Source organism: Giraffa tippelskirchi, chromosome 5 (assembly GCF_054371585.1).
Source record: "Giraffa tippelskirchi isolate mGirTip1 chromosome 5, T2T-mGirTip1v1.2.pri, whole genome shotgun sequence".
Lineage (NCBI taxonomy): Eukaryota > Metazoa > Chordata > Mammalia > Artiodactyla > Giraffidae > Giraffa > Giraffa tippelskirchi.
In genome coordinates this window covers 65,989,073-66,004,611 of record NC_137279.1, presented here as the reverse complement: position 1 = coordinate 66,004,611, position 15,539 = coordinate 65,989,073, and the positions used below count along the sequence as shown (strand labels likewise).

The following is a 15,539-nucleotide window of genomic DNA, read 5'->3' as shown; positions in this document are numbered from 1 at the left end:
GAAAATATTTAGAAAATCTGTGCTTGAACGTAAAGTTAAAAAAAAGGGGGGGGGATAAGCTGAAAAATATAAAATAACCATTCATTTCATAATCCTTCCATTTTTGTATTATTCACTTATCACTACACTTACATTGACTATATATAATTTAACACATAGAAGCAAAATCTCTAAGCTTCTCCCTACCTTGGGTTTTTTATCAAAATGAATGCAAACAATCACGTGGGATTCAGCCAAGCAGTGACGTTAAATTCTGCTCTGTCAGAGACAGCATCTGTCAAGCCCACATTTAAACTGCTGCCTGCCTGTGCAGCAGCTGAGGAACCGTGGATTTCATATTACAGACGAAAACCCCAGTGAAACTGCTCAAAATCCTTCCTGCAGCTGCCAGGCAACAATGAGAGAGAGTTAAATCCTGCTCTTTTCCAATACAATCGAAGCACTCCATTCTAGCTCTGGCTGCTTTACATTGCAGCTCGGGGTTCTTACTAGAAATATGGATACTGAGAAGAGAATAGAGCACTGCATTGTCCGGCCAGGAAGACAGCAGATGTAAAAAGCTTCAATGCATCAACTCTCGGGAAGAGTCGACAGTGCTCCAAACAGAACGAACCACCACAGCTCTTTTGTTTAAAGAAACAGAAAGAAAATGAAAGAAAGGAAAAACCTCAGAAGATTAGGACCCATATGAACAAGGAGGGGAACTTGAAGACAAGCAGACAGACGGACACTTTGGACACTGTGAAAAGCAATCGCAGGAGGCAGACTGTTGGGGGAGGTGTACGTGTTCGACAGCATCTTTTTGCTGGAGCGATGGCGTGCCAAAAGTATCTTCAGTGGGCATAATCCTCACCACATAGATGGCCTGACCAAGGAAGGTATGTCGGTATCTTGTGTGTGATACTCGTTTAAATGTCTGTTACCTTTTTATAGCCCAGGAGGCACTAATCTCTAATAAACAAGTTCATACATTTCACTGTCCTTGAAACTATGAGAGGGTTTCTAAATATATGATTTTAAAATTTGTCACTGTTTAGAAGACAAGCTGTCACTGCTTTATTCAAGTAAATATGTACCTCGCAGTAATTGTGGATTACAGAAAAGGCAAATAGTAACAAGATGTGCTTAAAGGCTTCTCTGAGAAATGAAACTTTGAAAAAAAAAAAAATCTGAAACCCGCTAAAGAAAACACAGCAATCCTCTATCAAATTAGGTCAAGTTGAATCCTCATCCAGTAAATTAAAGGGCTCTCCTTAAAATGGCTATCAAAGGAGTCAATGCAGTAAAATTACACTAAATGGTATACAAAAATGATCCTAATATTAAGAGCTTTTTCAGTCCTTTTAAAGCAAAATCTTAATATAGAGCAGGTTTTAGGAACAAAACCTTCCCTCCTATGTCCATCTCCCTAAATAAAAATAATGAGCACCACCTCTGAAGACTATCAACAAATTTTAAGTACCACTGAACTGTAAGATACTAAAAGGAAAGCATTTGTACAGGATCACAGAAGGCAGTGTGTGTTTATGCACAGCACACTACCACAGGAGATTTGCATGTCCACGAATACAACTTCAAACAAAGGAATATAAATACTTGCTAATATTACCCCTATTGCTAAAAGTAAGCCTTTATTTTAGGCAACAGAATGATTCTAAATGATCAAAATGTAAGATTGGTTTTGGTGATCATTTTAAAAGTGAAACTCAAAAACATAATATGAAAATACTCTGATACGAAAATATACATGTAACAGCAATACAAGATCAAAAAATTAAACTTAAATGTAGCCACTGTGCCAGGCTATATAAATATGTAATAGTATTGGCACAGTATGTGTGTGCAGGGCAAAAATGAATCTAATAAACTATTTTAGTAACAATCCCAGAATAGCAGCTCATTGCTCAGGAACTCATGTATTTCTAAAATTTTTTACAGGTCCTCAAAGATTCTGATTTTTGCTCAACTTCACAGCACAACTCATTATTTAATAATCACAAAAGGCAAACATTTTAAAGACAAATGTAAGCATTCTATCCTAAAATTAAGATTATACAAGTCTATCAGGCCTATTATTATTACAGTTCAACATCAACTCTCATTCACAGCATTTAGTTGATTAAAGAGTGAAATCAGACGGTATTAAACAAAAACACCTCAAGTCTCTTTTAGAGCCTTTATCTCTCAATGTTAAAGTCACCAATTAAACATTTTTATTAGCTAGCTATTCAAAATAGGAGTGCAGAGTTTTTTATTCAAGCACCCCTAAACTCTAGAACTGTTCCAACGGACTAAAAATATCAACACTTTTAAAAGCCAGATAATAAAAACAGTGCATGCATGTGTGTGTGAGAGAGAAAGGGAACAACGTTTTACACTAACATCCTCTCCACGAGCGTCAACCCATAAGATGTAAATACACATGAATAACTTGACAATATTATCATAAAAACCTATAAAAGATAAATCAAAGCTACTGCTACTCTGAAAATGTAAAAGTGCAAAGACTATTTAGAATATCAAAATATTTCAACTTTCTAGTTTTATTCCCACTTCTTAAGAATTAATGTACAACAGGCAGTAACTGGAAAAGAATTTTAATAGGAGGAGGAATCGTTACTTTAACTGTACTTTCTTTTTAACAAAACAATTATGATAAATACCTGAAAAACTTTTAATAAAGAATTTTTAAAGGCTAGACATATGCACCACATTTATCAATGGGAGATTTGTCAAATGGGTATATATAGATTTCAAGTTTGAGCAGCTTAATATTTACAAACATACACATATCATGACTGTAAATTAAGATGCATCTCCATCACGTATTGCTACAAAATCACACAGGACCATAAACTATGGGTACTATGCCAGATTACAATATATAATAATTGGCTCTTTTCTGTAACACTGAAATACTTTAGAAACATCACTTCAGGCATATTTTCATAAAAATAAAATTTACTAATATATTTACCTGCATTCATTTTTCAGTCCTTTATTCATTCAAATATCTGACCTTCTATTTATGACTTCTTAAACCATCAAATTTACACTCTTGAAAGATCTAAATGATTAGACTTCAACCAGGTTTCAAGCATTCTATATCAACAGAAAGCTGATACATTTAATTTAGTCTTGGAATGTTTAAAATAGATTATCAAATAAATATTAAAAGCAAGTTTTGTTTCTTTTAAATTTACACATGTAACCCTCGTAGCTATTGGCCTCTTTATGGAGTGGAGGAAGAATTATTACTATTTATCTAATATTTCATTTGAAAATAAAAGCTTAAAAAGCTTAGTTTCTTTATCTCAACAGAATGGCCAACTGAGTTTCTAAACTAGAACACTCAGCTCTATTATTTTCAGCTGAGTTCACAATAGAACTGTTTTACTGGTACAGTGAACAGTCTTGGTCTTCATCAGAGTAATGTGAAATTAAAATTCAAGTGAATAAATTCTAATAAATAACTAGATTCCATGTTTTTAAAACCTGAAAAATTAAAAAGAAATAAAAAACACTGCCCCTATCTCACAAGATGATTAAATAATTTCTTACACCCAAGAAAAGCGATAACTTCTAAAAGTACATTTCATACACTAGAAATTATCAAAAGCTGGTGCCTATACTATTATACTTCAGAAGTCGTCTCAAATTCCCACCTACTTGCTCCTCCTAGTGGCTGTTACTAGAATAGCAGTTCTTTCATTCATACATGTGTCCAATACTCTTAACCAATATTTTCTAAATACTTCATATTATATAAGTGAATGTTATTCTAGTTATTCAATTTTATGAGGACTTCCATGTAAATGCCATTATTTCCCCCAAATAATTAAGTTTCATATCGAAGTTAAGTATATTTGGTATTAACCATAAACTTCTCAGTATCACAAGCTAAATAAACACATTCACACATATATACATATAATTTCAAATAAACATATGCTCTTACAATAAATTTTTAATTGACCAGTTTTCTTTTCCTTAATTTTCACAATAAAAAGTTGAAAAAGTTAAAATTAAGGATTAGTCCCCTTTTCAAAAAGTTTTTATTCTCTTTTAATAGAATTCAAGCTATAGTTCCTCACCTATCCTCTACCCCCACACCTTGATCCAGAAAAACTAAGAACTGAAAAAACATGAACAAATCTGTGCTATGCACTGAAAAACTTCTTCAAAGACCAGTTCTTAATACGTGGGATCATGAACCTCCCATATTGACAGCTCATAATTTTTGTCTTCTACATGTAGGGCTCAAAGTGTCAAGCAAGTCCTACAAATGTAATAAATTCTCCACAGGCAAATTTAGAACACAGCATAACTCAAAAATCTTTTAAAATGCATTCTGTGAAATTTAAAATTTTAAACAACTGAGGATATAATAGTGCCTGATGTCTATATTTTGAAAAACTCGGAAGACTGTTCAAAGCAGTTCTTTGCTAATTCTACTATGGAGATTCAACTGAAGTATGTGATAGTACTCTGTGAAGGCCACAGATAATTAGAGATAATTAGTTGCTATATTTTAAAAATCCATCTTAAGTCAAGACAATGATCTGAATGCCTCACATTTGAAGTGGAAGGTTAAAATGAGAAAAGGGTATTTGCAAATGTTCATCATTTATTACTGTCTTAAAATCTTGCACTGCAGTTACTGAACCCTGAAAATTAATTTTGACAGGTGCATCTTCTCATTGACTTTCTTCACACAGTAGGGGCCAATGGAAACATGCCAAGCAGTGTACTGTGACTAACAGAACTCTGCCATAATCAACCTTGTACCGTCTGTCCCACAACTGATACATGACCATTTTACACAAAAGGCCGCTGACTGTGCACCATACCACCAATGGTATGTCAAATCAATTTTAATTAATGCCAATACATTTTCCATCTGCTCTCAGGCCTTTTTACACGGCCTCTCCCAGGAATCCAGCAGCGTTTCTCTCTCCTCCATGCACACAACTTTCAGTCTTTAACTTTAGTCAAAAGAACAAATGACCAGAGCTACTGAGATGATGAAATAAGTGGAAGAAAAATCCATCACCTCTCTTAAAAGTGTTCAGTGCACTCCAAAGGTATATTTTTAAAGAAATTAATCCTGTTCTCAGGACATTAGGTTGCCAAGGGAAGACAAATTATAAACTTTGTTCCTGGGCAATCATATTTTCACAGCTTGAAAATTCCCATCTGCCCTAATTTTATTAGTCTCTTTAAAGCAGTTCTGTGGTATTTAGGATTTTGTAAACTTTTATGATTCATCTTTATAGAATGACTGCGAGGGAGACGACGTGACCAAATTAGAGAATGACTACCAAAGAACAGTACTGATTCAGAAGGACACGTCTCTCAACCATCACTGGACACTTACAACATGCTTCAGTGGAGGAGGAGGCACTGCTGCTTTGCAAAGATGAGCTGGAATGCCAAGAGGTCTCTGTTTCGGACCCATCTTATTGGTGTACTTTCTCTCGTGTTTCTTTTTGCTATGTTTTTGTTTTTCAATCATCATGACTGGCTGCCGGGCAGAGCTGGATTCAAAGAAAACCCTGTGACATACACTTTCCGTGGATTTCGTTCTACAAAAAGTGAGACGAACCACAGCTCTCTTCGGAACATTTGGAAAGAAACTGTCCCTCAGACCCTGAGACCGCAAACAGCAACTGACCCCAACAACACGGATCTGTCACTGCAAGGAGTTACAGGGCTGGAGAACACACTCAGTGCCAACGGAAGCATTTACAATGAGAAAGGTACTGGACACCCAAATGCTTACCATTTCAAATACATTATCAATGAACCTGAAAAATGCCAGGAGAAAAGCCCCTTTTTAATACTACTAATCGCTGCAGAACCTGGACAAATAGAAGCTAGACGAGCTATTCGGCAAACTTGGGGCAATGAGAGTCTAGCACCTGGTATTCAAATCACACGGATTTTTCTTTTAGGCGTAAGTATTAAGTCAAGTGGCTACCTTCAACGTGCAATACTGGAAGAAAGCAGACAGTACCATGATATCATCCAACAGGAATACTTAGATACATACTATAATCTGACCATTAAAACACTCATGGGCATGAACTGGGTTGCAACATACTGTCCGCATATTCCTTATGTAATGAAAACGGACAGTGACATGTTTGTCAATACTGAGTATTTAATACATAAGTTATTGAAGCCAGACCTGCCTCCTAGACATAACTATTTTACTGGTTACCTAATGAGGGGCTATGCACCCAATCGAAACAAAGACAGCAAGTGGTACATGCCACCAGACCTCTACCCTAGTGAACGCTATCCTGTCTTCTGTTCCGGGACTGGTTATGTTTTTTCTGGAGATCTGGCAAAGAAGATATTTAGAGTTTCTTTAAGTATCCGTCGTTTGCACTTGGAAGATGTATATGTGGGAATCTGTCTTGCCAAGTTGAGAATTGATCCTGTGCCCCCTCCCAATGAGTTTGTGTTCAATCACTGGCGAGTTTCTTACTCAAGCTGTAAATACAGCCACCTAATTACCTCTCATCAGTTCCAGCCTAGTGAACTGATAAAATACTGGAACCATTTACAACAAAATAAGCACAATGCTTGTGCCAACGCAGCAAAAGAAAAGGCAGGCAGGTATCGCCATCGTAAACTACATTAGAAAAGACAACTTTTTTTTTTCCCCAAAACATGCAATCTGTAAAATATTGCTAAAAGCATGTGTAGTTAAAATGATTATGATTACATTCATAGGAACAAGTTTTAGTTAAAATTCATCACATAAAGGAATCCAAAAATATTTTTTTTAATTTCTGAAGAAGGTAATTCTTAAAAATACATTATATAATAAAAAAGTATCCCAAAACAACCTATTAAAAAATCTACTTAAAAAATCCACGTAGGGGATTCTGTGTATTAACATGCAATAACAGGCATGCATACATCAATGGTTCGAATCTTATGTTAGGGGCCAAGAGGATGTACCTGCATGTTTTCCACATAAATTTTAATTTAAGAAATGGAGATGGTCAAAAGACTCTTCATTTTAGATTCAGTTTTCCATTTCAATATATGTAAATAAAACATTACTGTCAATTTTAAGGAAACTTTATAATTGTGCAAAGGACAAATCTTCTGACCTATTCTAGGGTTCTAAAAACCATATTCCATGCAATAAGATTTAGTTGAGGTATTCCATAAACATAATTATAAAGTTCAGAGGTTTCAGCAATGAAGTTCTCATCTAAGTATTCACTTTTTAAAAACAACTGAGATGTTCATTTTCTTTTACCAGTACTCACATTTATTGGGGGAAATTATTTTGACATGACGTGATAAAATGTGAAAAACCAATGTGTCTCAGGCTCAAGTTTTTATAAAAAAAAAATTAAATGTTCAAAACAGAAAGTTTGTTTCCTCGTTGGTGTTCAGGGGCAAGCTAGCACTTCACTGATTTCCTCAATCAGCCAGTCACCGCACTCTCAAGGAGCATCACCACTTAACTTCAAGCATATCTAAAAAGATCTATCATTCTCCTCTAACTGAAGCAGCCGTGATTACTTACAGGCACAAACAGGATGCACTGTTGAAAACAGATAAAGGATAAAGAGTGCAGCAGTAGTTTCATTCAATACATTTTAAGATGCATGTCTGCCAAACCACAACATATGGGAAGTTTATTTCCTGACAGCAGGTGTACACATGGCGATACTTCATCATTTTATGGCACGTACTTCGTTCTCTGAGTGCCAAGTTTATAAACCTGCAGTTTTTAATTTGGTGGGTGACAAATATCCTGTACCACCAATTAAAAACTTTCAGGGTGGGATGGGGGAAAAACTACAAATGTTTGATGAAACACTTGATTCTAGGATGAACAATGTATACAATGCACTTTTACCAAGTTTTTAATAAAAAGGGTAAACAAAAAACCTTCACTGAGTGTTATGGTCCAAATATCTCAGAGAAATTTTGTTGGCTCCGTTACAAATTTTAAAATCAAGACATACTAACCCATTAATTTTAAAACAGTGCTTTTATTTCATACCAGTATATAAATCTATCAATCTTGATTCAGTAAGGATGTTACTTACGCTAATTCTAATATCAATCATTTTTATCCTTGATTCTATTCTGAAGAGTTATCCACTGAAACATCTATTAAAGTTCAGAATCACAGAGAATGTTTCAGTACTTATAATTTAATGTGTTGAATTCTACTGATACTCAGCTTATCTCCCATTTTTAATTCAGTCATCCAAATATTCTGTTCTACACAGAATAATTCTGAATGCTGAGCTATACTACCCTAGCTCTTGGTAAGGTCTGTTTTTCACTTACTTTATTCTGTATAGTCATCAACAGACTAAAATTACTAAGTACCAAAATTACTAGACAAAGGTCTCACATAGGAGGATAATACCAAATTAGTGTGAGGAAAAGTAGAAGGAACCCTTCCGTCAGTATAGAGAATTCTATTAGTACTTCAGAAGTTTTCTGTTTTAAAAGTGTATATGCACATGTGTGCATGCACAGGTATACACACTCAGAAACAGAATCCAAACACTATCTGTACAAATTATTACTACAGTGCAGTATCTTTAAAAGATAGTATTTTCCTTTAAGAAAAATTCAAGTTTAAAAAGATAACAAATGAAAAACAGAATTCTTAACAGACAAATTCCTATCTCAGGTGTCAATTTAAAATCATTTCTATATCCCTGATAAAACCATTTTGAAAACTTATGTGAATCTGATGACACTCCAAGTTCTCAAAGAACACTGAATCAAAATAACAAAAGTGCTTTAGTACTGCTGAAAATCTTTATTTTGAAATAAATATTCTACTATTTTTTGACCTTCCATTCTGAATATGCAAGCTGATTTCTTCAGCAAGATGATTTTCATGTTCATATTATGATTTTAAAAATACAACACTTATTCAAACATCTCACGAAATATTAATTATGCCAAGTACCATGTAATTTTTATTATCACGAAAATATAATTTTAATGACTGTACTTACATCTGGTCAAAGAAAAAATTATAGGAAGAACTATGTAATCTTTATGCTCAAAGTGTCAAGAGATATTATGGAAGATAAAAATACCAAAACTTTCACTATCCACACTAGTTTATTTTGATTAAAATTACAGATGATGAAATTCTAATTCAAGTAAGTAATGTAAAGTTCTTACCTCTGAATATACAGTATAATCACATAAAATCAATTGGAATCTTATTAAAATCGATTCCCAAACCCCTATAAAAAGTGTCAGCAAAGCAGCAGGAACTATTTGCTGAACATACACTGTGTGCCTGGTAGTGTGTTAAAGTACTGTACACATATGATCGTACATAATCCTTAAAAGTAACACTAGAGGACAGGAAAGACTGCAAGAGGTTAAATATCTGAGATCACACACACAGTAAAGCAGCAGGGTTCCATCTCAGATTCTTCACCATTATGCTCTTCTGCTACACACTGCACGTATGATTTCTGCTAGAGTCTAAAAAGCTAATAAGCAAAATGGGCTGTCCTCTCTCCTAGTCTACACTCCTTCACCTTTTGTGAGGATCTTCAGGCTTCACAATCATTCTCCCACACTGGCGGGAGACCTGATGTCAAGTAAAGTGCAAATACAGAGAAGGGGAAAGTGAAAGTGAAGTCGCTCAGTCGTGTCCGACTCTTTGCGACCCCATGGACGGTAGCCTACCAGGCTCCTCCATCCATGGGATTCTCCAGGCAAGAATACTGGAGTGGGTTGCCATTTCCTTCTCCAGGGGATCTTCCTGACCCAGGGATCGAACCTGGGTCTCCGGCATTGGAGGCAGACGCTTTAACCTCTGAGCCACCAGGGAAGTTCAGAGAAGGGGAAGGAGAGGAAATCTGGTCCCTCAGTTATTTTTTCTCCTTTTCAGTTATTGATGTCTGGGGTCAGAAACTTAAAAAGCTACAAATTACTGCTTATCTCTTATTCCTTTGGGCACTGAGACACATCTGTAAACAAACAGGTAGGTAGCACTCAGAAACTATATGAAAGGTGCTTCTTCTGAAGCACAGTTTGATTACTGTTAGCAGACAAAAGCAGTAACGCATTTTCTCACTCTACTGGTCAGTCGCCTACTGTTTCGTGATGAGGTGGTAAGACTCATTTTATCCAGCTGATTCAGGTTAGTTTCAGTTTTTAGTGGTTTGACAACATTTGACTATTAACACAGATTTAAGAAGCCAAAAAGTCTCTACCATACATACAACCTAACATACTTCACAAAGTATCAGTGTTATCACTTAACATGATGCTCAGAAGACGGTAATGTATTAATATACCAAATACTAACAAGGACATTACGAGTTTTGGCAAGAAACTTGTTGCTGCCCACTCCATCAGCACACACACACACACACATACACTCTCCCCCCAAGTACAAGGTAACCACAAGCCTTATTACTTTCAAGATCTGATCTGCCAGAGGAGGAAGAAAACCATTTCCGTATTTGCAGGAAGTGCTTCTCCTCCCTCTACTAGCGAATATCCAAACTGAACGATGACCAGAGAGAAAGCAGCTGCCTCCATCCAGTTACTAACCTAAAATTCAACTTTCAACTGAATCCTCCATACTCTCAACCTGAATTTCACCCAAGACAGTGTCCTGAACACTGAAAAAGGAAAACAAACCAGCAGCACCACAAAAAATAAATGTTAGATAACAGAAAGCTATAACATTATATGCCAAATCTTAAATTCAGGTCTGTGTAAGTCTCTAATTAAATGTTTAAAAGGCACTAATTTACACAATATATTAAAATTAATAAGGGTTATCTGCATCACTGTCATACCTAAAAGGCTACTAAAAACATGTATTTGAATATAACAAGAACCAGAATCAGTGTTAGGCTCTACTGGCAATGAGGACTTTTCTAACATACCTGCAGATGTCCTTTGGGAAGCTACTCCATCCTCCAATAAGAAAGTTTCAGGAAAACTTTTCAATCCAGACATCCTGCCTTGCACTGGCTAAGACAACCAAAGACCCTCTCTCATAGCAATGTGAATTCTGAAGGAAATACACACATACATGCATACTGAGGTGCACCCACATAACACAAAATGGCTGGGGCTGATTCATTTGGGCTCAGTACCTGCAGAGATTACCCACTAATTCTTGCTCTCTACATCCCCAGAGCTGCTATGGTTCCTGTCCCTTCTACCACTTGGTTCTCTCATTTTATGAACTCACTCATAGTACTGTGATACTTTTGTTTTTTCTGGCTTCAGTTAGCCAAAGTCGATTTTTTCTCATAACCAAAGCATCCTATGAGAGAGAAAACCTACGGCTAGCAAACGCTGCAGTAATCAAGTTGTTCCTTGGTCGTATGATGACCCCAGAATGCTCCATAAGACCATACATACCCTCTGTGCACTTCACCATCTGAACAAGTCAGGAGTGTAAAGGGGTCCAAGAACGACTTCTCTGTTAAAGAAAACAGGCTGAAAATTTTAAGAGTTCTTCACAGTCCACATTCATGGCCAAGCCTCACAAGAACAACAAAGTAGTTTTTGTGCATATGACATAATACTCCCAAGAGCAGGGTGCTGTCGATATCTTATTACTGAAGAGTGATCAGGGAAACACCCTTGGCAGCTGTGTTTCTACAGTCCCACCAGCGTGGGGGAGAGCCCACTGTCTCCCATGTAACCACCAGCAGGGAAGTGACCACCAGCATGGATGCCTGAGCCCCAGCTCTGTAAAATGCTGTGAGCTTAGAAATGAATGTGGGGAGAAGCCTGCAATGCACGTTCGCATCTACTGTTTAAAACTATTCCTTTACCAGAGACTGTCTCATCTCCTGATAAGGTTTAAAAGAAAAAAGTTACAACGTTCTTCCTGACAGATTTAGAAAAGAAAAAGCTACTAACTGGGCCAAAAAAGACAAGTAAAGTTAATTCTTACAAAAATAAAATGAAATTTCTTAACCAAAGTTCATAACTCCAAATTATCTGTATGTCTTGAGCCTCTTTAAGTACATTTAACAGTGTATTTAAACCCAGTTATCTTCTCTCATCTCCAAATTTAAGAACTTTTAAAATAAAAGATCCTATCACAATGAATGGCTATATCCAGTCAGTGGCCAAATCAAAATATCAAGAGTCATCCTCGCCACTGCCTCCTCTTATTATCACCCATATCAATCTATCCCCAAGACCTGGATTCCTGGTGAAATCCACCCACTTCTCTTCACCTCACACCTCCAGTAGTTCAAGTGAGCGATACCTTAACAACTGGTTTCTTCACAGTCACCCAAACCGCTTCTCATACTGCAGTCAAAACAATACTTTCAAAACCACAAAGCTATTCAAATCATCCCATTGCTTTAATGGGGATGCTATTCATTGCCGCAATGAAAAAGTGAAAGTGAAAGTCACTCAGTAGTATCTGACTCTTTGCCACCCCATGGACTACACAGTCCATGGAATTCTCCAGGCCAGAATACTGGAGTGGGTTGCCATGCCCTTCTCCAGGGGATCTTCCCAACCCAGAGATCGAACCCAGGGTTCCCGCACTGCAGGCGGATTCTTTACCAAATGAGCCACCAGGGAAGCCCACTGCTGCAATAAACAAACCAAAAAATCCTAGATTATAAACACTGAACTGAAACCTGACTCCATAAAACATTCTCACCTTTTTGGTTTGCAGCATTCTCATCTTACTTGAAAGGAAACTTATTTTTAAGATGTCAAAATCAATTTTTCTCTACAGTGATGAGTCAACCACTGGTTTGGATACGGGCTCATCCACATTGCAAGTAAAGCAACATAAAGGTAAATATATGTTGACAAAAAGAAAGCACAACTATTCTGAAAATAATTACTATAATCAGTTCCACAAATGTGAAGGTCCCTCATATCAGTGCATTTCTAAGCAGGGACCATGATGCTGAAGAAGATCAAGAAGTGTCAACTTTCCTCAACAGAAACTCAATGCAGATGAAACATCATTTCCCAAACAGACCAGGTCACCATGCTAAATTCCAGAACTCTAACACTAGCTCAATAGAAATTTCTTGAGTCAAGCCCTCCTTAGTGTTGAAGAAACTTCCAAAGGTCCACTCACTGGATAAATATTTACTGAGAGCCTAGGCATTAACATGTGAGCTGTCGATACAATGATAAACAAAAACAATCATTAAGTTGTTGCTAAATACTCCTTTGATAGAGAAAGTCATGAATCTGATCTTCATACACGTAAGTGGAAAAGACAACTATGTTACCTGTCACAAAGGACAGACACACAGTGCTTTGCAAGCATAACAGGAGAAGGACCTCATCTGTGTTGCCTAGAGTCAGAACAGCCTTCTCTGAGGAAATGTTTATGTTAACATCTAAGAGATAACTAATCAGGCAAAGGGGGAACAATTCCAATAAGAGGGATCAGCAGGTACAGCGGCCCTCAGGTTGGAGTAAACCACGGCACAAAAATAAAGGAAGATTGGTATGAGCTGTTGACAAAAAGGTAAAAACAGGTAAAATCACATGAAGACTTGTAGCACAGAGTAAGGATTACTTACGGCTTTTACCCCTAAGAGCAATGGAAAGCCACTGGAGATATAGCAGTATTTGGAAAACAAAAAACTGAGGCTAGCACATGCCCAACAGCTCCTCTCGTAGTGTGAGGCATCCTGAAGAGGTGTATGAGCGATACGAGAAGACCAATTCATAGACCACTGCACAATCCAGGAAAGATACCAAAAGAGCTGGACCAGGAAGGATAGCAGTAGTGGTATGGAAATAAGAACTGCAGAGATGTTAGCAAGCGAAGTCCACAGGCCTTCAAGACATGTGGATATTGGAGGAGAGGGAAAGGGAAAGAGCGGCAAGGCCTAAGATGCTGGCCAGGGCACTGAGGGGGTGAGGAGAGAGAAGACGCTGTATGAGAACCTGATTCATCAAGGATAACACAATGAAGAGCCACTGGAAAATGTACAGAGGACTGTCAAGTGGCCTGATGGCCTATATATCACAAAGTACCAACATTAATAATAATAAATTTTAACTACTAGTCTACACGCATATGAAAGGATGGAAAGTAACTAAAAATATATGGATAATAAGAGTTTAACATTCATTCGTTCAATAAATACTTTTCAAGCAACACCTATGTGACCAATACCCTGTCCTAAGCACTGGGGATGTGGTGGAGGGCAAGAAAGATGTGTTTCCTAACTTCAGACCCTCATATGCAAAGAAAATCATCCATGTACACAAATATGTAAAATTACTTGCACAAAAAATCTGGGAGGGTTTCCTGGTTAAAGTGGCCATTACACTGAAATCTGAATTCTGAGGAGGCAGTCTTAAGAAGAGTTAACAGGAAAAATGAGCCAGGCAAACAGAACTAACAAGACAAAGGCCAGGAGGTTGAGGTAAGTCTGTAGAAAAAACAGAAACGAGCCAGTGAGGCAGAACTACAGCCAGGCTCTTTCTTAATATGTTCACTCTAGAGTAGAGCGTTGTGGATAGAATTCAGAGACCCTAATTTGGATGGGAAAAAAATCCACAATTTAATTTTCACTAATATCTAACAGAAATTGACACTGCCTTCTTTCATGAATGTAGGCAACAAACCACAGTACTATTAACAATGGTTGTGGCTTTGTCACCAACAGAATTGAATATTTTCATATCACAACTGTTACAGATATATTGAAACACTGTATATGGTAGTACTTTAAAATTCTGGCATTTATTAGTTTTGTCCCTAGATCTTGTTATATAATGCATTAGTAAAAGCAGCACAAAGTACCATGTCCATAAATTCGTATTTTTTTAATTTTGATAATTTATTTTAATACAATTGGTTTTCCGTGTTATCTTATGTATTTTATGCATTAAAAACATGATACAGAGAAAAGATTCAAAGGATTCATCAGTCTACTAAATGGGTCCACGGCACCAAAAAAAAATAAAAATAAAAATCATGAATTTCTAACCTAGAATAAAAGAAGTGTAAGATTCCTATCAACTAAATGCAACTCCTGTAACTACTAGTGATTCTTCGGATCCTACTTCCAATAAACAAACTACAAAAAGATTTTTCAGAAAAATCAAATAAGCTGGAAAATGAACTGAGAATTTATTAGATGATACCAACCATTACTATTTATTTTGTTATATGTAATAATGCGAGCTTAAAAAAGACCATTTTTCTAAGAAGTGCAAAGTACCTAGGAACAAAATGTCAGTGTCTGGGTTTTGCTTCACAATAGTCCAGGAGAAGGGGGAGAGGTGGAACAGTTGAAGTAAAAGTGATTAAAAAATAATTATAGAATCTGTGTGGACAGATTAAAAAATCATCTACTACTTTCTCTAATTATATTTACATCTGAAATTGTTCATAATTAAGGAAAAAGGAGGTTGGGAGAGTCGGTGGGGCAGGATTCAGTCACTACTAAAGGTCTCCCGGCATTTGCACTTGGTCTGACTTTACTGAAGAAACACAAATACTATCTCTGATTTCCAAGAAGTTTCTCTGATTTCCAAGAAATTTC

The 15,539-nt window shown here is 36.6% G+C and overlaps 2 protein-coding genes across 3 annotated transcripts in view; one reads left to right on the top strand and one right to left on the bottom strand.

Moving 5' to 3' along the window:
- The window catches only part of CDC73 (cell division cycle 73), a 90,561-nt gene that overhangs the window by 40,046 nt on the left and 34,976 nt on the right, over positions 1–15,539 (bottom strand). The window lies entirely within an intron of this gene.
- B3GALT2 (beta-1,3-galactosyltransferase 2) lies at positions 286–7,395 on the top strand. Of its 2 annotated transcripts, none has more exons than XM_081490301.1 (2): positions 286–878; positions 5,277–7,395. In XM_081490301.1, the coding sequence occupies exon 2, from the start codon at positions 5,381–5,383 to the stop codon at positions 6,647–6,649; it is 1,269 nt and encodes a 422-aa protein (XP_081346427.1). In that variant the 5' UTR covers positions 286–878; positions 5,277–5,380; the 3' UTR covers positions 6,650–7,395. The 2 variants fall into 2 exon arrangements, with proteins under 2 accessions (XP_081346427.1, XP_081346428.1); XM_081490302.1 differs by lacking the exon at positions 286–878 and adding an exon at positions 4,688–4,858.

Coding starts and splice junctions, on each gene's coding strand:
- B3GALT2 (XM_081490301.1), top strand. CDS start 5,381: ATGCTTCAGTGGAGGAGGAGGCACTGCTGCTTTGCAAAGATGAGCTGG.